This window comes from Lobosporangium transversale (genome assembly GCF_002105155.1).
Source record: "Lobosporangium transversale strain NRRL 3116 chromosome Unknown BCR41scaffold_24, whole genome shotgun sequence".
Lineage (NCBI taxonomy): Eukaryota > Fungi > Mortierellomycota > Mortierellomycetes > Mortierellales > Mortierellaceae > Lobosporangium > Lobosporangium transversale.
In genome coordinates this window covers 434,566-456,866 of record NW_019029002.1, presented here as the reverse complement: position 1 = coordinate 456,866, position 22,301 = coordinate 434,566, and the positions used below count along the sequence as shown (strand labels likewise).

General features: G+C 40.5%; 7 protein-coding genes across 7 annotated transcripts; 1 reads left to right on the top strand and 6 right to left on the bottom strand.

Moving 5' to 3' along the window:
* Nucleotides 1-2,160: 2,160 nt before the first annotated feature.
* BCR41DRAFT_397425 (hypothetical protein) lies at nucleotides 2,161-4,583 on the bottom strand (the record flags this gene model as incomplete). The annotated part of the gene is made up of 3 exons (XM_022028890.1): nucleotides 2,161-3,991; nucleotides 4,255-4,319; nucleotides 4,449-4,583. The coding sequence occupies 3 exons, from the start codon at nucleotides 4,581-4,583 to the stop codon at nucleotides 2,161-2,163; spliced, it is 2,031 nt and encodes a 676-aa protein (XP_021880351.1).
* Nucleotides 4,584-8,447: 3,864 nt separating this feature from the next.
* On the bottom strand, nucleotides 8,448-9,556 carry BCR41DRAFT_371696 (hypothetical protein; the record flags this gene model as incomplete). Its single annotated transcript, XM_022026627.1, has 3 exons — nucleotides 8,448-8,588; nucleotides 8,763-8,860; nucleotides 9,481-9,556. 3 exons carry the CDS (start codon nucleotides 9,554-9,556, stop codon nucleotides 8,448-8,450), a joined length of 315 nt encoding a protein of 104 aa, XP_021880350.1.
* Nucleotides 9,557-10,764: 1,208 nt separating this feature from the next.
* BCR41DRAFT_356027 (Phosphatidylserine/phosphatidylglycerophosphate/cardiolipin synthase) lies at nucleotides 10,765-11,971 on the top strand. The gene is made up of 4 exons (XM_022024572.1): nucleotides 10,765-11,320; nucleotides 11,405-11,452; nucleotides 11,568-11,638; nucleotides 11,735-11,971. The coding sequence occupies exons 1-4, from the start codon at nucleotides 11,228-11,230 to the stop codon at nucleotides 11,913-11,915; spliced, it is 393 nt and encodes a 130-aa protein (XP_021880349.1). The 5' UTR covers nucleotides 10,765-11,227; the 3' UTR covers nucleotides 11,916-11,971.
* Nucleotides 11,972-12,049: 78 nt separating this feature from the next.
* BCR41DRAFT_356025 (ankyrin repeat-containing domain protein) lies at nucleotides 12,050-13,568 on the bottom strand. The gene has a single exon (XM_022024571.1). The coding sequence runs from the start codon at nucleotides 13,530-13,532 to the stop codon at nucleotides 12,102-12,104; it is 1,431 nt and encodes a 476-aa protein (XP_021880348.1). The 5' UTR covers nucleotides 13,533-13,568; the 3' UTR covers nucleotides 12,050-12,101.
* A 2,208-nt stretch (nucleotides 13,569-15,776) lies between these two features.
* BCR41DRAFT_307522 (kinase-like domain-containing protein) lies at nucleotides 15,777-16,403 on the bottom strand (the record flags this gene model as incomplete). Its single annotated transcript, XM_022020862.1, has 1 exon — nucleotides 15,777-16,403. A coding segment is annotated over one exon (627 nt), but the record flags the coding sequence as incomplete, so codon positions are not given.
* Nucleotides 16,404-18,552: 2,149 nt separating this feature from the next.
* BCR41DRAFT_371693 (hypothetical protein) lies at nucleotides 18,553-18,950 on the bottom strand (the record flags this gene model as incomplete). Its single annotated transcript, XM_022026626.1, has 2 exons — nucleotides 18,553-18,722; nucleotides 18,746-18,950. The coding sequence occupies 2 exons, from the start codon at nucleotides 18,948-18,950 to the stop codon at nucleotides 18,553-18,555; spliced, it is 375 nt and encodes a 124-aa protein (XP_021880346.1).
* Nucleotides 18,951-21,376: 2,426 nt separating this feature from the next.
* BCR41DRAFT_371692 (hypothetical protein) lies at nucleotides 21,377-21,837 on the bottom strand (the record flags this gene model as incomplete). Its single annotated transcript, XM_022026625.1, has 3 exons — nucleotides 21,377-21,466; nucleotides 21,589-21,641; nucleotides 21,678-21,837. 3 exons carry the CDS (start codon nucleotides 21,835-21,837, stop codon nucleotides 21,377-21,379), a joined length of 303 nt encoding a protein of 100 aa, XP_021880345.1.
* Between the last annotated feature and the right edge of the window lie 464 nt (nucleotides 21,838-22,301).

The window sequence follows — 22,301 nt, the reverse complement described above, 5'->3', positions numbered from 1 at the left end:
TTGGTGCAACATGACGTCTCTAATCAACGTGAGATGCGATGTGCCCCTGTTGATCTGTGGTACAGTACGAGCAAAATAAACGTTGAAATGTATAAATTGACGCGCTTGATATATTCATGAATTATTGAGAGACTTTATAATTTTTATTTTTTTTTTTCGCGCGCTTTTTGTTGATGTTATTATTATTATTATTATTATTATTATTATTATTATTATTATTATTATTATTATTATTATTGTTGTTGTTGTTGAAGCTGTTTTGTGTGGTTGGTATATTGTTATTTATTGTTATGTTATCGTTGCTGTGGTTGTTGGACATTATGTATGTATTATGCAAAAAAAAAAAAAAAAAAAAAAAAAAAAAGCAACACTCCCTTCCTTCTCCCTTCCTTTTTATTCCCCAATGATACAAAGATGAATATATGTACCGGCTGTTGTATTTGTAAAACATGCATTAACAAAGTTAAGCTGACATCTACAGTAAGCAAGCTCTATTAGAATCACGGTACTACTTCTGGAACTAATTATGTTTTTGCATGATAATGTTTTTTTTTTTTCCTTTTAAAATCACTACTCAGACTTCTTGACTCACCACATCCCAGCCTCCATATCTCATTTTTCCTTCCTCTCTTCCTTCCTTCCTTCCTTCCTTCCTTCCTTACGGGGGTTGTTTCACTTTGTGTACGCTTTTCTGCTTGAAGTAACAACCCCTTTTCTGATACCTCATTCTCAAATTGGTAATAACCAACAGAATGGGATCATTTTTATGTAGTGCCCTTTTTTAGGGGAGAAAGAAGCACAAGAAAAGGCTTGATTACATTATTGTCGGTCTACTTGCTCACCTTCGTACTCAGCCCATGTCAAATCATCCCTCAAATCATCCTCAGCATGCATGAAACGCGATGAGGCACTGACAGCAACTTTTTATTTGAAAAAAAAAAAAAAAAAAAAAAAAAAAAAAAAAAAAAAAACTTTATTTCGTCATATGAGGTTACCACCAATTCAGTAGAATTTATCTCCTGACCTGGTACTTCTAAGGGTATTAAAGGAGGGCGGGGGGGGATCAAGACTGCATAATAATAATGATAATAATACAAGATTTCGGCTAAAACTCATCGGAAAAAAAAAAAAAAAAAAAAAAACGAGAAGGAAGGTTGCGCTCTGTATACAGCCTTTCATTGGAAATGAGAGAAAGACAATATGCCGAGTTACTCAATCTGGCAGTGAAAACGGAGAAGGCTGTAGATTGTATGGTAGGTCTGACGAATAAAAGAACGTGTTAAATTAGGTCTTAATATATCAGGCTGATGTTGTCTGCTCAAAGTGAAGGGATTTTACAACCTTGACAAAACCAAAGGACCTCGTATCCACTTGGGTTAGGAAAAAAGCTTGGATACGATCCGCTTGAGCCCAATATTATATTCTACAATGTAATCGATCTGAAAAAAAAGGAACCAATGCAAGACCACTCCGCCTCATGGTATAAAAGAAAATGGCCCAGGAATGAGTGTCTGTCAGATAGAGCAGTTCCAACAGAGACCTTCTCTCAAACCTTTCCTCTAGGAAGTTTTAGTCCAAGATTTATTCGCTTGTAGTTGATAAATCCCTCCTATAGTTTCATCGCTGGAGACACTATGCTGATCAAGCACCTGTGCTTGAGCTTAATTATTTCACCCAGGCTGTTGCTTATCCACTCAACTCAAGAAGCTTAGTTGCCCATCTTGAAGGGATGTCACGTGAAGCAAATCGAAGTGTGTGTTTCTGTGTAATACGATTCCAATAAATACAATTAACCTTGTGTACATGTACACCAGACAAAGAAAAATGTAATGACGCTATTCTTGCAAAGACCATAAACAATAGCAACACCCCATTTTCTATGGTTTTCTCCAGGCTCTGGTATGTTCTCACTATGCACTCATCAATAACTTCTTGGATCAAGAAGACGGAAGACTCACGACATCAACCAATAATTCAAATATCTTTTTTTTTTTTTTAGACAGCTTTTGCATTTTTTTTTTGTCCACCTTTATTACACTCCATTACACATTACGGTTACACAGATAAAATGGTAAGATAAGTAAAGTATATAATCTACATTATTAAATTTGTATTGCCTCTTTTTTTTGTTTGTTTGTTTTTTTTTTTTTTTTTTGTACATTACACGACAACTCGAATAGAATGTTGATGATGCGAATTGGAATGCTGTCGAATATGCTCAGCTACCTCCATAGGCGGTGACGCTGACATGGGTAGCGATGGTGTAGGTCCTACTATCATTTCAAACAATTGTTCTTTCATCTTTGGCCGGGAACGAATCTTACGTAACAGCCCAGATGATATTTTGCCCGTGGTAAATGTAGTGACACTGCTCTGTGTAGGAGAGGGGTTCGTTGGTGTCGTTGTAGCGTTGGTAGCCGTCTGCACCTGTGCCCGTAAATCCAAGGGAGGTTCAGAGAGCAAAAGACTAGTTGTAGACGATGAAATAGAATTAACATCCGGACTAGTGGATCCAGGCACTATGGATGTCAATGAGTATGAGTGATGGTGCATGTGTGGACTGTTGGACTTCAATTGCGGAGACGTGGACGGCGTGAAAAATGCTGAGGATGGCACTGGGGACTGATCAGCTGAACCTAACGATGGCACCACTGCTGAGGGTGATGAGCTTGCCCCCTGAGTAGCCTCCAACCGATCAATGGATGCTCTAGGAGTTGATGGCAAGCTCCTAAGAAGATTTGTGACTGAGCTGCTTTCCTTCAAAAAAGATATTTTCCTAGTTGAGGATGTGAAAGATAATGGTGAAGACGTGATGGGCGACGTTGATGATCGTATCCTGAAGCTGTTGCTGTCATTAATACTCATTGTTCGATGGTCATTGAGCTGGCTCTTCGGGGTCTCACGCGTGTATACGGTCCTGTCGCCCTCACAATCCAGTATACTTGATGTAGGTGCGGAGCATGTGTGTTCTGGTACTGTATCGTAACTACCACCATTATGACTATTCTTGCTACTTCGGCTCACGGCAGCCATAACTAAAGGTGCCGCCGCAGAACCTCTCTGGCTAGATCTCCGTGGGACTGCGGGTGCTACTGCCCTTGCTGCAGCCGCTGGTTTTTGCGTTGTTGTTGATTGTTGAGTTGCTGTAAGATATGGAAGCTGTGTGTCGGCGGGGAAAAAGGCACTTGAGCGGATCGCGTCTGTAGATGAGCATCTTCGGACATGGGCCCCTTCTTGGCGTGCAAACATTGCGGATGGCGGCGCCAAAGCACTATAATTGGGCTGACATCCCGGTGATATCAACAAGCGTTCATCTTCGTTGCTACTCTTTTTCTTGAGTGTCGGTAGGCTTTCATGTGAACGCTTTTCGAGTACTTGGTATACATACTGGAGTTGATGCTGAGGGTGGTATAACCGCTGTTGGTCACCATAGGATGACGTGCTCCATGTGTCATCGTTACCGGTAAGAGTTCGTCGATGAGGGTTTGATGCATAGATCTGAGAATTTAGCTCTAGAGCCAGACCACGATCCGATGGGATCTCAAATCTCACTTCGACTACATCCTCTTGCTCTTCTTCTTCCTCTTCCTCTTCCTCTTCTTCATCATCATCTGCTTGCTCTTCTCTCCGGTCTTCATCGCTTCCTTGACTAAAGCTAGCTCTTCGTACCATCAACTTTGCTGTTTCTCCTGCTGCAAGCTCGCTTACGGGACTGTCACTATCATATTCTGTTGAAATGGTTGACATGGTTGTTTCTGGTGTTGCAAAGGCCGCAGCCACAGCCGCAGCCGCAGCTTCCGCCTCTGCTTCTGACCGTTGAATTTCAGCCAAACGTTCTTGGTTCTCCTGCTCGAATCGCTTCAATAGCCGACGTTCCAGATGACCTATCCGCGCAATGATACTCAAAATCTTTTGTCGAAGGTCAATGCAAGCAATGTCGTTCATCATGGCTGAGTATTGTGGCTGATGTGGGATGACCTTGGTGATAATCCTAACAAGTTGCACAAAGCAAGCATAGTAGCAAGAAGGAAAGAAGGTTATTGACAATGTAAATATTTTAATTCAACCTTGTTGAAAGGGTGACTGAAAGTGCTGCATACAATGCATGAATACTGTTTTCACACACTGCGAGTTTGTTCCGCGGTGTGAGTGATGGGGTGTAAGGATGCAGTAAGCCAGAGAAGGCTGTGACATCGTCATAGAATCAAAAGCCCATCTGTACATGTGGCCAAAAAAAATTAAAATAAAACTTACAGACATGCTCGTACATAAGAGATATATGCATACTCATCGTCTTTAATCGACTCGGCCTTATTCCCCTATAGAAATTATTAGTCATCATTTTAAAAGGTTGGCGCTTTTTAGCTTGATTACAAACGAAACACTAATGGTAGTCCAGGAGGGAAAAAAAAAAAAAAAGGCCGAAAGATATGAAAGATTGCCCTTACCTGCTTGATAAGAAGACTAGCCATATTGGTCCAAGTCTTGATAGAGTAACTGAATTCTTCAGAAGAGAAATCGGCACTACATTTAAGTTCATATAGTCTTGCCTTCGGTGGAAGGACCATACATTCCATTTCCATGGTGTATACTAATGATGGGATGAGGGAGAGGAGGAAAGTGAGGGTGTATATAAGCAGTCTGGAGGAGGGGAAGAGGAGGAAAGATGAAGAAGGATAAAGAGACCCGTTCCGATAGAGGGAGGATAATTGTAAGTAAATTAGAGTTGATTAATTAGGATGTACAAAAAATAAAGGAACGCTCTGCTGCTTGATGATAGATAGGAATGGGTATAGAGGAGTGGAGTGAGAAGGTAAGCAGAGTGAGAGACCGAAATGAGAGGGAAGAAAAAGAAGGGAAGGGAGGGAAGCGAAGGGGAAGCGGAGGGAAGCGAAGGGAAGCGAAGGGAAGGAGAGAACAATGAGTGCTCTTTGTGTTCTTTTTATGAGAGCTGCGCTCCACAGCCATTTTTGAGTGCCATGATTGTCTATCTTTACGTCTCTGTGCACGCCCCTCCCACAGACCCTTTTACAGAATGCAAAAATACGAATGATTGCAGTATCAGCTGCAATCCATACCTCGCTCGCCACCTTTTGATACTGCGGGAAACAATCACCATTTTGAAAGAAGAAGAAAAAAAAAAAAAAAAAAAAAAAAAAAAAAGACTAAAACAATCTAAACACACCAAACAAATACAGAGAAAAAAAAAAGATGAAAAATAAACATGCGATCCCACTATATATCCTCCGATCTACGCTTGTCTCTTTGTGACCATAGACCATGTAGACCATGTACACACCATATAGACCATGTAGACCATGTACACCATATAGACCATATAGACCATGAAATGAATTAACTCTAGTGTGATAAAAAAGAACTTTCCCGTTTTTATTTTCGAAATAAAATGACCCGTTTATACGTTTATAGTTTCCTCCCGTCACAGAACGCACGCACCTGATTTTTCCCTTGATTTAAAGTTTCGTCATTAACCCATTTCGCATGGCATTTTTGCGAGAGACGATCCATTCCAGCTCAGTCAATGTGTATTAATGTGTATTGTATATAAATATTTAAATATATATGTATAACATGCACGAAGGGATTTTTATTCAAGACCAATGGTTTTTCACAATTCAATATCAGACTCATCAACACATCATACTAAAAAAAAAAAAAAAAAAAAAAAAAACCACCTACTCTCCAAGATTGAAACAATATTGACTGTTCTTTCTTAGAAACAAATAAAAGCCGACTCAGAATAATATTAATAATATTAATATTAAATCAAAAACGCACCACATCACACCAACGGTCTTTAATGTAGGTATGACAATACACCAAAAAGAAGGAAGGACAAAGAAATCATTTAAGGTGGCTGCAGCAGCAGAAGAAAGAAACAATGACCAGTATAGGAGCAGGAACAGAGGGAAAACAATCTGAAATGGGATGGAAGAAGAAAGAAAAAAAAAATATATGGTAGGCGTGGTATAAGTAAGAACGAGTAAAGGAGAGGACCATCCATCACATGAGTAATAGAACTATGCCTACAAGTAAAAACAAAATGATTAATATCAGTGAGAGAGGTTACCTTTCTTAATGTTGCCAAATGATTCAAAAGTGAGGAAACAACGGGAAAAAAGAAAAGAAAGAAAAGAAGAGTGGGAAGTAAAAGGAGTGCCTGATTCTGATTCACTTGTTTAGGCCTGTTTTTCTGGATCGACTATGATGTATTAGTGATTAAAATAGAAGCAAAGCGGACAAGGAAGGAACCGAGACAGGCTTGATTCTTGATCGCCCTTTTTCGTCAACCCGTCGAAGGAAATATCCAAATGATAGACTAAAAAAAAAAAAAAAAAAAGGATTTTGAGGCTGATAAAGATATGAGTTTCGCAGGCTGAAGTCTGTTGATTGGGTGAATATGTGATTGAATTTAGTGGATGTATTAGATATGGGTGGATATGGCTATGTATGGTAAATATCCGATCGCTACAGAGTGAGAAAATAATAATAATAAAGAGAATACCGGAATGACGTTGTTGAAAAGGAGAGAAGGTCATTGAGAAGAACACGAACCTCGAACGTGTTTCGCTTTCCCCTCCTTCACAACCTGAAAGAGGAGAAAAACGAAAATGGTATAGAATGAGTTTTGAGAAGATGTGTAGTAAGTCAACAGAGAAATGTATATCAGGTTGTTGTCGAGAAAGAGAATGATAAGGGAAATAGAAAAAGGATAAAGAACAGATGACTTTAGAACGGAAAAGAGGAGAGAAATAAAGAGAGAAAAAAAAAAAAAAAAAAAGAAAAGAAAAAGAAAGGGAGCAATTTTCCTTTTGACCAGAGCGCGGCATGCATGTCAGGACACGGACGTCTTTTTTTATGATTGAACCCCCAAATAAAAATGAACGTTCTGTGTTTACACGTTGAGCGCCGTGGGGGGGGGGGGTTCTTACTCTCTTGCTGAGCTGAATCTGCCTCTTCTGTCTCTTCATTCCGCGGAAAGGTCTATTCTTATTTCAAAACCGTACCTGGCTGGACTTTTTCCTTCACCTATCCTTTCCCCCTGTGTATAAAATGGCAGTGGTTAATGGTGATGAATAAAACAACTAAGAATATGAACAGTGAACTGCTCTCGCGTTTATTTCTTTCACCCCTTGCTCTCATCAGTAATTTCCACGAACTTGAGATGGATCTGCGCAAAGCACACGCTTACCCTCTGCTCTGCCAATTTACTTCTCCCTTCGTTTAGTCGCTTCTCTCGCTTTCTTCGCCTTCTTAACCTTCTTAGTCTTCTTAGTTCTCTTCCGGGGGGGTTTTTTTTTCAGTCTCCTTGTTTTCAGGCCTGACAGACAAGCTCATCCGGTTTTTATGTAGTGGATTGATTCAATGGCATTATTTTGTTCCGTACTCTTTGTTTACCTTTTTATTTATTTATTTTTTTTTTTCGAAGTCATCTCATGCGATTGCATAGAGTTTTAAAGGAGGTAGCCCGGCCTAGCGATCATTTTCATTCCATAGCATGAATGGCCAATATACCCCTTAGCTTGACATTCTTTCTGTTTCCTCAAATGTGGTCACTCAAGGGGGGGAAGTTAGGAAGATTCATGATGGAGTCTCTTTTTTGAATGAAAATAATAATATCAATCTCCCTTCATCTTGGACATGTCGTATCTCTTTTTTTTTTTTTTTTTTTTTTTTTTAGCCAAACCTAATAGATGACAAAGGAAATACTGCAGAAGTCCATGAAAGGACTTGTTATCATGGTGGGGTATTTTCTAAATGCAATTTCTCGACAAATAAAATAAAATCAACGCTTTGACCACCATTACTCATTCATAATAAACTGACACACTTTTAGGAACCACCATTCCACCATTTTCGCTCTTAAAGAAAAAGGATTTTAGCCTCTGCCTTACTCAGCCTCCCTGGAACAAGAACGATAAATCCTATCCAGAGAATAAAAGACGATCATGCCTCACAGCTCCCTTCTCCGCCCCATTCTGAGCAAACTAGAAAGCAAATCAGTCATTTTTAGAATATGGATACAAACAAGCCAGCTTAGCTTGTTGACGTGTTTGAGTTTTCGGACATTTTTTTTCCATGAAACGCCACGCTGTATTCAGGGGGAAAAGGACCACGAATTATGTGATTGTTTGGGCGGAAAAAGTAAAAGAGAAATAAATGGATGCACAAATAACTTTTTTTTACATCTTGCCCAACTCCATTTACTGTATTAAAGGTTTATCCAAAACCTGAACTTCCCTTTTTATATAACTATATGAGTATGTGCTTGTCAACAAATAGTATGTTGTCGTGGATAAACCCGTATTATGTTCGCTCAGATCATCATATCACTCGTAACTTTTAGAAGCAAAAAATCCCTAGTTGCAAATTCCTTTTACCATTTTGCACATCTATCGTCGACAATTATGAAATTACTATTGTTACTATTCAAAGCAAGAAGCTTTACGTTGAAACGGATCATCGCAAACGCCACAGCTACAGCTTTTTACTATTAGGTGAAATGTTGCCACTAACAAAGCGACTGGTGTCATAACAGAAAACATAATAGCTAGAACTAGAACGTACTATTTAAATGTTATGAAGGCTCCCATGAGCCATCTGCTTTTTTCATACTTTTTTTTTTTTTTTTTTTTTTTTTTTTTTTCACGATGCATCAGTTCGTTTAAGGGATTTACGCCTCCTGAGAGCCTTTCTCTGTTTTCTTACAGCACCTTTGACTTTCAGGCTCTAACACTTACCTTCGCTTGTACTAAGCAAGGATACATGGTTGTTGAAAGCGCCATTATACCACCCTCGATTGTTTTGAGACACGATACTATTGCAAGATCATCTTTCGCTATGTTGATATATAAAAGGTGTCTATTAGTCTATTTGCGGCCCCATGAACGGTGAACTTTAGTGGCACGCTTTCAACAATCTAGCCCAGAAGGATGAGCACTACATGGACTTCAAAAGCTTCTCTTGGCCTTTCGTTAAAGAAGTGATCCTAGTTCAATCCATCTGTAGATGATAGCCTCATACTTTTTTCTCTAAATGCTCTCTATCATATTATCTTTGTTGGAAAACCTGGGGCTTCTTTGACCGCGTGACCTCGTTGTTGCCTCCTGAGTTAAAAATAAATCTATTGTTCTTTGCCCATATCCTTCCGTTGATAATAAGACCAAGCCGTCTGGCCTTTGGTCCTACACTGCACTAGCTCACCAAAATTGGATGTCCTTTTATGCTGAGAAAGCGGCGTAAGGAATTAGCTTGAGGAGGGATTCTGAAGTGTTGTGGATCACTATTTCGGGACGCCTATTAATTCAGAACTATTGATACCTTTTGAACGCATTATAAAAGACTTGGTCCAACTGAAAAGGGCTGTTTAAGGTCAATGTCTCTCTCAATAGACTACACTTCCGCGTGCTTTCGTAACAAAAAATTGAAAATGGGCTCACATTCAACGTGTCATCTCACTGGTAGCAAATACGCGTCTCACATTATTCTTGCAAAGCAAACAAATGAGAGAGTGTTGGACCTCATCACTACACATTGTTAACCCACTGCTTTTTCTATAGTTGGTTTATGATGGTGTTATATTTTGGTTCCATCATGCTTTGCTGTTAGTTCATTTGTTTCTTTTCAGAAATGCATTTGTGGCTGTTGTAGAATGTGGTCGAGGCAGAACCTACTCCTGGGTATCAGTAGGGAGCAAGTACACCGTTTCGAAATTATGGTTATAGAGTTTACATGCTTATACTTGCACCAATGATGGGCTTGACGATTTTATAATCATAATAGCTTGAAGAATTCAATTCGCGCCCTAGAAAACTCAAAGATATTGGGCACTACACTAAGGAGAGCCAACGACATCAAAGAAAAGGATCCAAAAAAAAAAAAAAAAAAAAAAAAAAAACTGCAGCCACAGACCAGTAGATGCAAATTCAGCCCAACGGATGAAATAAATAGAATAAGGGAGGGGACTGATTACAATTCAGAGTCTTTTGGTCCCTGGTCATTTGGACTTTTGAAGATCCGCTCAATTAGGTTGCCACTCGCTAATTTCTCTTAAAATAAGAAAACGTATAAAACAATCCACCACACTTTCTTCTTCTTTCATCCATCCTCTTTTTCTCATTCATCCATTCATTCATCCATTCATTTTCATTCATTGTCATCAGTTGCTCAACCATGTCTGGACTCATTCTCAATTGTCTTCTTCCTTTTGTCCGTCCTCCCCGCACTATCTCTGTGGAGGAGGCACAAAACCTGTCCCTGAACGACTACCTGGATAAGGCAAGTATAAAATGTCCTATTATATTCTATTCATTCACGCAGTCTTGGGACTGAGGGAACAACAAGGAGGGTCAATACAGCTTCTTTCCCTTAATTCATCCGATATCCGCCAATCGAGTGTCCTTTCCTATAATTATATAGCTAACTGGATAGGATTCAAATTGGGCGTATGGAGCAGCATAGTTAATTGACAGGGATCTTTTTTCAACGCAACCCCAACGGAAAAACGCAAAAGCGCAAAAAAAAAAAAAAAAAAAAAAAAAAAAAAAACGAACAGGGCTCCTTTTTATTTGTACAAAAAGAAAGGAGGACATGGAGTCCAAAAAATTGCAGGAGCGGGAGTATCGACCCACCTTTTCAGGCATCAGTGCTCTTTTTGCCATTGTAGTTCGCCATTCTAACACAGTCTTCATCCAGACTTTCAACTCAGCCCCTTCCATTGTTCAAGACCAGACCACCCGTCAGGGCCTGATTGGCGTATATGAGCAACATACCAAGGAGAGCAGTTCTGCACCCTCGATCCAACAATTATTCAACGCTGCTCGCTCTGCTTGTGCTGTTGACCATGACAAAGACATTGTAAGGCTCTTTTCCTTTTATGATATTTTGCTAGGCAATTGATATTAGTCTGGGAACATAAAATTCTGGAGTTATGGACATCATGTTTCTGTGAGCAGCAAGCACCGGAATAACTTTGTTTTTTATTTATTTATTTATTTTTATAAAGATTACTTGGCTCGAGACACTGCTGAATGCCTCTGGCAATCACTCCTCGGGACAGCAGCCTGCTCCTAAGCCTACTCCTAAGCCTACCCCCTTGCCTGACAACCATGAAAACAATAACAATAACCATAGCAACAATGACAAGCAAGGAGGCAGCAATGTCTTTGTCAGTCCAATCTTCTTCCCTTCGGAACAAAGCTTCCAGATGTTGGTCAAGACATTGGATGATGCCAAGAAGTCGTTGGATATCTGTGTCTTCACCATTACAGATGATCAGCTTGCTAAAGCCATTATTAGGGTAATTATTTATACATGAAATGCGTTTATGCATGCATCAAATTAACGATTAAACTAATCACCATATTACATTTTGAATTTCTAGGCACATGAGCGCGGCGTCAAGGTTCGCATCATTGCAGATAACGATAAGGTAGGAAAAAAAAAATATTTTTATATTTATTGCAGAGCTAAAAGTTGACGCGACTTTGAACAATAGAGATCATTTTATAAACTTTTCTTTTTTTTTTTTTTTTTTTTCTTAATAGGCTGAAGACTTAGGATCAGATGTCCATCGTCTTACAGATGAGCACAACATTCCTTCACGTCTGGATAATAGGTAATACGAACCCTCCTTTGCATAGATCTGAGTAATAGAGATGATAGGTATATAATAACCCGTCAACAAACATTCTTTTGCGTCCTACGAATATAGTCCATCACACATGCATCACAAGTTTGCAGTCATTGATGATGCATTGGTGATCAATGGCTCCTATAATTGGACCAAGGGTGCTCGTTTTGACAACCGTGAGAATTTGACTCTGACCAATTCTCCAAAGGCTGTCCAGGGCTTCAAGGCCGAGTTCGAGCGTCTCTGGAGCGAGTTTGCTTAAAAATATTTAAAAAACAAATCAAAAATAGATCTTAGTTAAATTGGTTCATACCATCATTAGAAAAAAAAAAAAAAAAAAAAAAATATAGAATCAGCATCAGTCCTTAAAATGCTATTGTTTATTTTTTTTTGGGTATCATGGAGGTTTTATTAGCTACTTAATTGATTAGTTTTTTTTTTTTTACTTTTAGCGATGAGAATGACTGCTAGTAGTAGGAGATACGTTACTGCCAGATCCAATACCAATGCCCATGCCAAGACCACCTACGCCTCCAGCACCGATACTTCCTCCAGCAACTGTAATACCTGATCCAATTACATTAATATTATTCATATGGACATTGTTCAAATGGATGGGCTGTCCAACACTGTCCAGGAACTCGAGTGCATATTGCGTTTGATCGATTGTCTTCATATCTGGCGTTCTCTGCACTCGTAACACCACATCTTGAGCCAACTGAATTCTTCGCTGCTTGCCCTCTTTGCCTTGCCAATCCGACAATGTGTTCTTGAACAAAGGCTTCGCAGACTTATCGGGCCCATCGGCTTTAGAACACAACTCGTTAGCCTTCTTGATAGATTCGGGGGCTGAAGACATCAAATCATTCTCCAGTAAGAACCAGGCACTCATCACTCTCAAATTCTCTGCTGCGACACCCAGCGCGTTTCGTTTGTTGCCATTCTTCAACCCTGGGTCTGCACCATATAACAACAACATCTGAACAATTTCTTCATCATCCATCTTCTCCAACACCAAATGCAGCGGTGTCGATTTCCTCCAGTCTCGAGCATTCACTTCAGATCCCTTCTTCAACAAGAGTTCCATCACAGGAGCAGGCTCTTTGCTGTGCAAGATCGCATAATGCAACGGCGTCCGCTGGAACTGATGATCCATCACCTTGGTTTGGGCTCCAAACTTGAAGAGGCATCTCATGGAATCAATCAAGACCTTAGTTGAACACACATGTGAATTTTGCAACAAGACCATTAACGGCGTTCGCTTTTTGGCATCTCGACTGTTACAGTCTGCACCAGCTCGTGTCAAAAACTGGATCGCCTCTACAGGGTCTGAATACTGTTCGCAGACAAAATGTAGAACCGTCGTTCCATTATGATCTCCACGGTCCAAAGCCGCACCATATTGAATCAACGTCTTCATTGTCTCGATTGGATATCGAGATCGTGCGGCCACCAAGATGGGGGTGGGATGAGGCCAGAACCCATTGGATTCATGGATCAAATTCGGGAACAACTTCAGCATCCGTTCAATCGTTGCAATATCTGACTGTGTTACTGCAGTAAAAAAATCTGTCGGCTCATCATGTTGCAAATCTTTGTAAGGGTCTGCGAGACTGTAAAAGTTATCGAGCTGTACTCGAGGTTTGATAGGCGCGATAGCATTGGCAGGAGATGAAGCTGCGGCTGCGGTCGTAGAAGTACTGGCTGAAGCATTGGTGTTCATGGTGGTGATACTAGAGTTGGCCGAAATTGCAGAGGAAGGCGAGGTTGACAGCGATGTGCCATTAGCGGCCGGATTCGTTGCAGATGATGACGACGGAGGATTAGTTTGTTGCGGTGCTCGATTAATATTCTCTCGAGCCTCACTTCCTTGCCTCATTGATAGTGTTGAGAAATCTTCCTCTACACAGGTTCGCTTCCCAGCACCTAAACTGCTTGCAACTGAGCGTACAGTAAAATAAAATAAAATAAAATAAAATAGAAGAAAAATGATCAATATATATCCATGGCATCATATAATCAGAAAAGTTTACTTAATAAATAATATAGTTAGTATATATAAAAAGCTTTCAAGATTACCTTTTGGCTCGCGCATCCAAATAGATCCTTCCACAGTTGGAAAGGTTGTACCCCCTCGAGCAGATGAGGATGAGCTAGATGGAGGTGGGAGGGTGAATGCGGGAGATCCAGGTCTACCATTCGACGGTCCAAGATGTGGACTGTGGATAATCCTGTTGTTGTTACTTCTACTGTCTAAAGTAGGCGATGGTGATGGTCCCAAGCTAGGGCTACCTAGCATGCGGCTATTCCTATTGTTTGGGCGGAACAAATCTGTATTCTGGATATGCTGTAAATGCAGCTGGCTGGGCGGGATAATATTATTATTAGGGTTAGGGACGTATACATTCTCTGCTGCAGATTTTTTGGGCTGCAAAGAGTCCTGTTGCTGCTGTTGTTGCTGCGTGTGTTGCTCCGCTTGAGCCGAAAAATCGATCAAACTCGAGTGCTTCGGTTGAGTCAAGAATGAAATGGGTCGAAAATCCCGTCTGTTAGATGTTGGCGTTGAGCCGGCAGAAGAAGGTGGTGTTGAGTTTGTAGACGAAGGTGAGCCTGTAGGCGATCCTGAAGGAGTTGATTCTGATACGGTCCCGGAGGTCTCTTTTTCAGTAGCTGTAGCTGCTACGGATGATACTGATGATGGGCTAGGCTTAACGTTCCAATGAGGAGGGTTCAAAGGCGTGACTACGGGAAAACCCATGGGGATATTTCTTGCAGGAGTCGGACGTGTGGTGTCTGAAAGAGTAGAATTGGGCGATGCAGGTTGTTCAGGATCTCCCGTGACTGGAGACTTTGGTTTTCCAGTGTAGGTTGTCATAGGAGTGTAGTCGACCAGAGCAGCTGGATTTCTAGACGTACCCGCTCCTGCCATCGAAGCATTATCGCTTGGAGTAGGTGCACGGGACATAGGTGGAGGTCCAGAAGGTGGTTTTGGGATGGGCCCAAGAGATGGAGAAGGTGTGGTCCTTGGAGCTGATGGTGGAGGGCCTGCAGGTGGCGGGCCTGTGGGCGGCGAGATTGTTTTGGAGGCACGTAGTCCTTGGTTACGCATCTTTGGTGGTGACACAGTCTTGGGTCGATAAGTAGAAGGCGGTGAGATGACTCTGGGGAAGTTGGAATGACCGGCAACTGCACCAGGCGGCGGTGGAAGTGCACCATTGGGAGGAGGCGAGATGGTAGGGATGTTTTTGATTGAGGCCTTATTCAACTTACTAACAACATTTTGCATCGAAAGGCCACTCGAAAGGAAAAGGGCTGCGGTCTCGGGTAACTTACCCATAGCAGGATCTACGGGTGCAGGGGGGAGGATACTTTCCTTTGGAGTTGTGTTGGGAGAGAAGGAAGGATTGAATACAGGTAATGGTGGTAATAATGGAAGGCCTGTCGCCTCTGAAGCTGGTGTGATAGCGGATTCAGATGCAGGCTGTGATGCCGTTGAAGTTTCCTTGCCTTCAGAAGATTGCCGTTTCCCATCATTACTGCTCAGTACTGCTCCATGAGCCTGGTCCTTTCCAGCTGCGTGGCTCTTGACTGTTTCATCTTCAACTATCTTAGCAGCGCCATCGGGTATAATATCAAGTATGGTAGGACTATCATGGCCTGCAGGGGATTTTTTGGTTTGCTCACTCGCCGCTCCCGATCTGCCGTTGTTATTGTTCTTATTAGATGATTGGTTTGATTTTGTATGGCTATTGACGACGCCATTGGTCTTGCTTTGGCCATTCACTTGATTATCTTTACCCAAAGGATCACCCAAGAAAGATACACGAACGCCCGAGCGGTCTTGCCGAATTGGGACAGATGGAACTGGTTGTGGTACTAATGGTGTCATTCCCTGTCCAAACGACTGGCGATAACCAGACCGCAGTAGTGTCGGCGGTGATGCTGGTCTGTTAACATGATTTGTGTTCTCTGGTGAAGGCTGAAGTGTTGACTCGTTATCATAGGGAAATAATGAGCTTGGTGCCACCATTGAATCACTTGAGAGTGGACGGGCAGGCCGAGGAGACTTAGGCCGAGGAGCAGCTGGACGTGGGTTGCTTTGCTCTGACGCTAGGAGCTCCACCAACTCTGAAAGAACAATATCCATTTGTGGTCTGTTTTGAGGAAGCCCATCCCAACACCGCCTATAAAGCATTTCATACTCAACTGCTGTTCCGGGTACAGTCTTTTCGCGCACTCCATTGATGATATTCACTGCCAGCATTACATCCTGTAATTGCGCTTCGAAGGGGATCACACAACTTGACAATTCCCACAAAATGACGCCTAGACTGTAGATATCGCATTTGGAAGTATAGGTAATCGTGGGATTCTGCATTCGTTCTGGTGCAACATAGGGGACGACACCAAAGAGTCCTGCCTTGGTAGTATAGATAGTCTTATTGACAGATTTGCTCAATCCGAAATCGGTAATGAGTGCTTTCCCGTCTGTATCAATGAGAATGTTGCGTGAGTGCAGATCAGTATGGAAGATGTTTTCTCGATGGATAAAGTCCAGACCGCTGGCTATTTCCCATGCAAGGCGATATTTTGTCAGCCATGTGATGGACACGTTCTGGGTCTCCAAGTAATCCTGTAGACATCCATTTTCTGCAAATTGCATCACAATGCAAGTATCGTGTGTGAGTGGATGTTTGGTGATGCCAAAGAACTTGACAATGTAGTTGGAGTCGTGCACCTGTTTATGCATCTTTAACTATTTTAATTGATGATAGATAGGTTTTTCGAGAGCAAGGAAAAAAAAAAAAAAAAAAAAAAAAAAGAGTGGTTAATATAATTCATTTTCGGGATGGTGTTTTGTGGCATGAGCTCCAGCGGAGAATAGACTAACCACGCGCTTTTTTTTTTTTTTTTTTTTTTTTTTTTTTTTGCTGAGCAGTGCGTATAAACATGCACATGTCGTACACGATGTGTAGGTGCATGCGGCGAGGAAAACATGTGCAGCATTCTCCTTTTTGAACAAACATTCAAAACAGTGCAAATTGGTGGATCAAACTCATACTGGATAAGAAAAGAAAAGTAAATGCTTGCAGTGGCAGTCTCATTCTCACTCAGTCGCTCTTCCTCTCCCTTTTACTGGCTCACTTTAGTTCTTATTATACTCGCTCTGTCTGTCCGAGGAGCATTCATTCTTCCCAGCACGTAGATATAATGCTTCTTTCCGATCTTCCCGACTGAATTGGATTACTTTAATTAGTTGCTACGTGCTTTTTTTATCTTTTTTTTTTTTTTTTTTTTTTTTTTTTTTCCTTGATAGTGCTGATAATGTCAATCAACCTCACTTTCTTCATTCTTTTCCCCCCACAAATTGTTCGTCCTCATTCTTTCGCCTAGTATGTTTCTAAGCCCATTGTCATCTGCCATGCATAGCCATTGAAGGCACAGCATCCAATGATGCAACCGATCGTACAATGAAACATATTTACTTCTTTTTTTGGGCATTCTTCTATGATCTCTTTTAATCACTTCCTCTTCTCTCTTCTCTCAAGCATTGCAATGGCGGTGGTTGAAAGAAAGAAAGAAAAAAAAAAAAAAAAAAAAAAAAAAAAGAACTAGCCAGTGTAGGATCAGTTTAGAAGACATGGTAAAAAGGGTGGCAATATGAAACAATTGCAGAAGTATAAAAGAGAGTGTGCTGTCACTGTTGTTTTGTCCATATTTGCACCTCCCAAGGAACTGAATAAACAAGTGCTCATTGGGAATTGATGTCTGCTGCGTGTGCAATTGTGTAAATGAACGCAAAAATAAAAATTATCCCATCAGCTTACCTCTTTAATAAGGTCATTAGTGTTGTGTTGTTCCTTGATGGCGACATGCATGTTTCGCCAAGCACCAAGATGAATCGTCCCTGAACCACCTTTAGCAACATTATACTTGACTTTACTGATCTCTGAGAAAGGGATCAGGCGGACATGTTTGTCCTTGACTGCGTTCTTGAGCCATTCCTCTGCGCGATTGTTTTTTTTTATTTGTGCACTTTGGGACCTGTCGTTGACCATGGCTGTATGTTATGTATAATGTGATGTGATATGGGCGTGCTGAAGATATGGCTACACCTCAATTAAATTAGACTGAATGAATTCCACGCTCCAATGCTATGTGCCAGAAGTGGAAGGGTGTGAAGTTGACCACCCAGTGGAGAGGGGAGAGGAGGGAGAGGAAGAGGGAAAAAGATGTGAATCTTTTTTATAAGGGTGTATTTCCTGTACAGACGAAGAAGGATGAAGACAAGGAGAGTGGAGGAGCGAAATTCGAGTAGGTCTAGTCGCAACTCTGACAAAAAAGAGCAGCACACATTCAATTGCAAGCTATCGGCGTGATTTTACGTGGGAAAAGAGAGAGAGAGAGGAAGAGAGATAGACAACTGAATAACTGATGAGATTGGATCAGTGCACCGAGAGATGAGAAAAATAAATGAATAGGATTCTTAGGCGTGCGATGGTGTACAAAAAAAAAAAAAAGTAAAAAAGTACGAAGTATGAGTGAGACGATGTGTGTCTAGAAGTGATGCCAGTTGTCGTTGAGAAGAATGAGGGATGAAGAGAGGATGCAATGAAGAAGGTACTATGAAGAAGAGATGCAATGAAGAGGGAGTACAGAACTGGATAGATTGATAATGATAATGATGACAGTTGAGAGTGTATGAGTGAAATGAAGATTTGGCATTGGCTGCTTTTGCTTGGAAAAGGAAGCAAGGAAAAGAAAAGAGAAAGAATAATCGGTATCTCCCATCACCATCCATCATCAAAATCATAGTGCAGAGTGTACGCAGATGCGTTGGCAATCAGTTAATGCATGAGGCATAAAAAATTACTCCTCTTTCCTTCCTTTCACAAGGCTCAAATGGATTCAAGCAGATCACAGATATTTTTATGCAATTCGTCTCTTAAGGCACATTCATGTTCAATCATCCAGGATACCATCCATGCATCATTACCAATGGACATTTCTGTTGCCAATTGAAATGATCTCTTGTTCCTTGTTACTTTATTGGCAAAAGAGTCCTCGCCTTTTTTTTTTTTTTTTTTTTACACAATTGGATCATGTATTCTTGTGTGGCCGGCCAAGCTGGAGCCAATCCGATTTCACACAGGACATGGACATGAGCTAAAGGATTCCGATTGAGGGATATCATGTAACAAATAAAGAAAAGAGGAACCAAGTCCAGCCCTGTTGTATTGGGCGCTGTCATTAAATTGACAAGAAACGACACATGCCACATGTGTCGAACACGCATTATAAAAGAGTACAGAATACGAGAGCATCATGTGGCTGTCAAGACTTTTTTTTTTGCCTTGCACCCTTCACTTCATTGCACTTGGGCATTGTCATCGCCATCATCATCAGTAGTATCAACGACCTTGATATCGAATATTTTTGGGCTATAGCATCTTGATCACTATTCAAGAAAGGATCATGAGCAACGAACCACATATCTTTGCTCCGCTCTTTTTACTTTCCCGTTGATCTTTTTTGCCAGCGAAGCTCATTGTCCTATTGATCACACGCATTGGACGCTCAACGTCTTTTATTTTTTAAATTTTTTATTTTTTATTTTTTATTTTTTTTTTTGTTTTTGCTTTGTTGTTGTAACGCATGCATGCATGCAATTTATTCTTTTTGGTCGAGCGAACCAAGTATGGAGAGGGTGCGGAAAGGGGGCAACTCAGCCGGGGCTCTCAGTGTCCAACTTCCCGACCTGCATTCAACTTTTTTTTTTTATACTATCATAGTCTATCATTTCCCACACATTCCCAATGAGTAATCGAGCTGATATTGCACATGGCCATCCTTGAGTATAAACACCTTGCTTGGTTCTGTTTCTGATATGGCTTGTCCATACAGTGCAAGGCAAAAAAAAAAAAAAAAAAAAAAAAAAAAAATGTCGATCCAAATAGAGTTGTCACTCTTGGTCACGTAAATGTTTGGGCCATTGATTCGAACCACATCTTCCTAATTTTGTTGCTACTATTGTTGCTGTTGTAACGGAGCAATGCTGACTAGTAAAATAATAAAAATAAAAAATAAAAAAAACACGATAATCGCGTCTTGCATTGTGTCCAAGCTCTCGCATTTCCCAAACACAACATCTCACCTATTTCTGTCAAAACAAACCAATAACACATTCCGCAATTCTCATAATTGATATTATTGATCGATCAAGCAAAAAAAAAAAAAAAGAAAAAAAAAAGAGAGATTAGTAGATAGTAAGTGCTCAGGACGCCGAAAAAAAATAGCCAGAAACCACAAGTGAAACTCGCATGGCTATCATGCTCTGTGCTCTTTGCACCTCTTTGCTTGCTACTTCATAACCTTTCTTATTTTCATCTACCAAATTTATAACCCATTTTTAATACTCATCATACACTGGGCACTGAATAGTGGAAACAAAGAAAATAAATGAGAAATGAGCTGCTCAACAGCAATATGGTGGTTATAGTTTTCATCTCCAGCTCAGCCTTGATTCTTTGAAGGTCCTGATGTTAATTCAATAATACGCTAGACTGGCAGGGTAGAACCTGCATGAATCATCCAATGAGCAACTGTGGTTTTTATCATTCAGAATGTCACATCTGCAAAAACCTTTTTTTTTTTTTTTTTGGCGGCTTAAATATCATCAAGAAAAAAAGCAAGATGTTTGAAAAGCATGCAAGAATATCTACCGCTGACAGCCCTCTTCCCTGATTTTATCGTTAATTCATAGATTGTTCTTATCTCTTCTCGTCCTGATATTAAAAAAAAGTATTCTATAGAAAAGACATGTAGTCTGTGTAGTGAGCATAGTAAACAATGGTTTCGCCTCCCTCTCTCCTCGACTTTTTTTGTGATCCTTTTGGCCTGTCCTCCCCTAAGACATTTGGTCAAATCCATTCCAGTGGATCATTCTGAGAAATACATGGATATTTATGACTAATGGGCAGTTCCTTTAGTTTCTTTCCTTTTCCCTCCAGGACATGTCTAGACCCGAAGATTGACACAAACCCTATCTGCATGATTGGATTACATGTACCTTACTTTGGTTGGCAACTCCATTTCGTCCCAATGGTATTACAAACCCCTGTCAACGGATACACTTCTTGTCTCCTTTCTAGAACACTGACCAATAGCTCATCACCCTCTGTCAATTGTCATTTGAAAGCTTTGGTTATTTGGTCTTCATATTTAGCATTCATTACGCTCAACAATATTCATGCATGCGAGAAAATAATACAAATAATCATCATCTACGGCTTCCATCTTGGCTCTCCTTTAAATTTATTGTGTAACACATATTATAAATTATTCCTTCATCTACCCTGGCTTACTCCTATTCCTTGTTAGCTTTTTTCTTTTTTCTTCATCCAATGAGTTTATTGCACTCGGTCGTCCACCAATCAGTCCTTACTCATATGCTAAGCTCGCGTGAAAAGTCTATGATGATCTAATCCTCCTATAGAACATCCTTTTTTTTTTTTTTTTTTTTTTTTTTTTCATCTCAACCAAGGTTAGTCCATAATATGGATCAGAGCTTTAAATTGGGCAACATGTTTGGATGATATGGAGAACCCCTATGGCTACTAAAGTCAACACTAGTATTCTCACTCTTCTAACGAAAGGGAAGAGTTAAATGATGAGGGAGGTACCCTAATATCTTCACCAATTTCAATCTTACAGAGCGGCTGATCAATAATTTTTTGAAATGGATGTACGCAAGGGGATTGCTCCACAATCTATTCCGAAATTTTTAGACGTTGGCACGCCCATCAAAATCAGCTTATCACTCCCAAAAAAAAAAAAAAAAAAAAAAAAAAAAAACTTGTTCCCCAAAAAATCCATATTGGTCTGAATACTTGCAAATTCGCCCTTGCCAGTGTAAAAAATAATTTGAGAATTACAGTATCTAAAACGATATTGACAATAAGGGCCTTCACCGACCCTCTTCCGGTATCTTTTTTTTTTTTTTTTTTTTTTATTTATTTGTCACAATAGGCTGCTATAATAGCAGTGATAGAGTCAATAGTTAACGCCACCAACAGCATCAGGTCTTCTGTTCTCATCATGGTTGGTGCAGGGCTTGGTGATCTGGTGACTAGCATTCTCATAGTTATTCCCTTTAATGTCTTTGAACGTGCTTTTGAAGCCATGCTTGCTGAGCCTCAATCAAAGTTCTAGTTTAACCCAATCTAAAACCTGCAACACACGCGGCTTTAATGTTTCATCCTCATACTTTGTCTCCCGGATTAGTGGACCAACTAGAACCCTAAAATGACCATAGTAGTCTTATCTCTCTTGTTGCAACAAAAAAAGACTCCAATAGGACCTTTGACGCATGTTTCTGGACAGCTAGACGTATTAGAGGACGTTCTTAAGATCTCTAAACTCTGTTAAGGAATGACTTTCAATAACGAACATCTCGATCATCTAGGGTCCGTCTGATTGTCCGTGCGCTGAGAACAAGCAGGATATGACATGATATTATTTGCTAGATTTGACATGTAGAGTGTATTGCTTTCCAAATTAATGACTGCATCGCAATAGAAGAGCTGTTTTTGTTATTAAACAAAAGCATAGTAGAACTGGCTTTTCTAATACTTCTGACCTTTCATAT

What these genes read in the sequence shown, in the direction of transcription:
- BCR41DRAFT_356025 (XM_022024571.1), bottom strand. Translation starts at nt 13,532, where the DNA reads ATGAGGCAAGGAAGTGAGGCTCGAGAGAATATTAATCGAGCACCGCAA.
- BCR41DRAFT_356027 (XM_022024572.1), top strand. Translation starts at nt 11,228, where the DNA reads ATGTTGGTCAAGACATTGGATGATGCCAAGAAGTCGTTGGATATCTGT. An exon ending in TTGCTAAAGCCATTATTAGG is followed by an intron (nt 11,321 to 11,404) that starts GTAATTATTTAT and finishes TTGAATTTCTAG; the next exon opens with GCACATGAGCGCGGCGTCAA. An exon ending in CCTTCACGTCTGGATAATAG is followed by an intron (nt 11,639 to 11,734) that starts GTAATACGAACC and finishes CTACGAATATAG; the next exon opens with TCCATCACACATGCATCACA.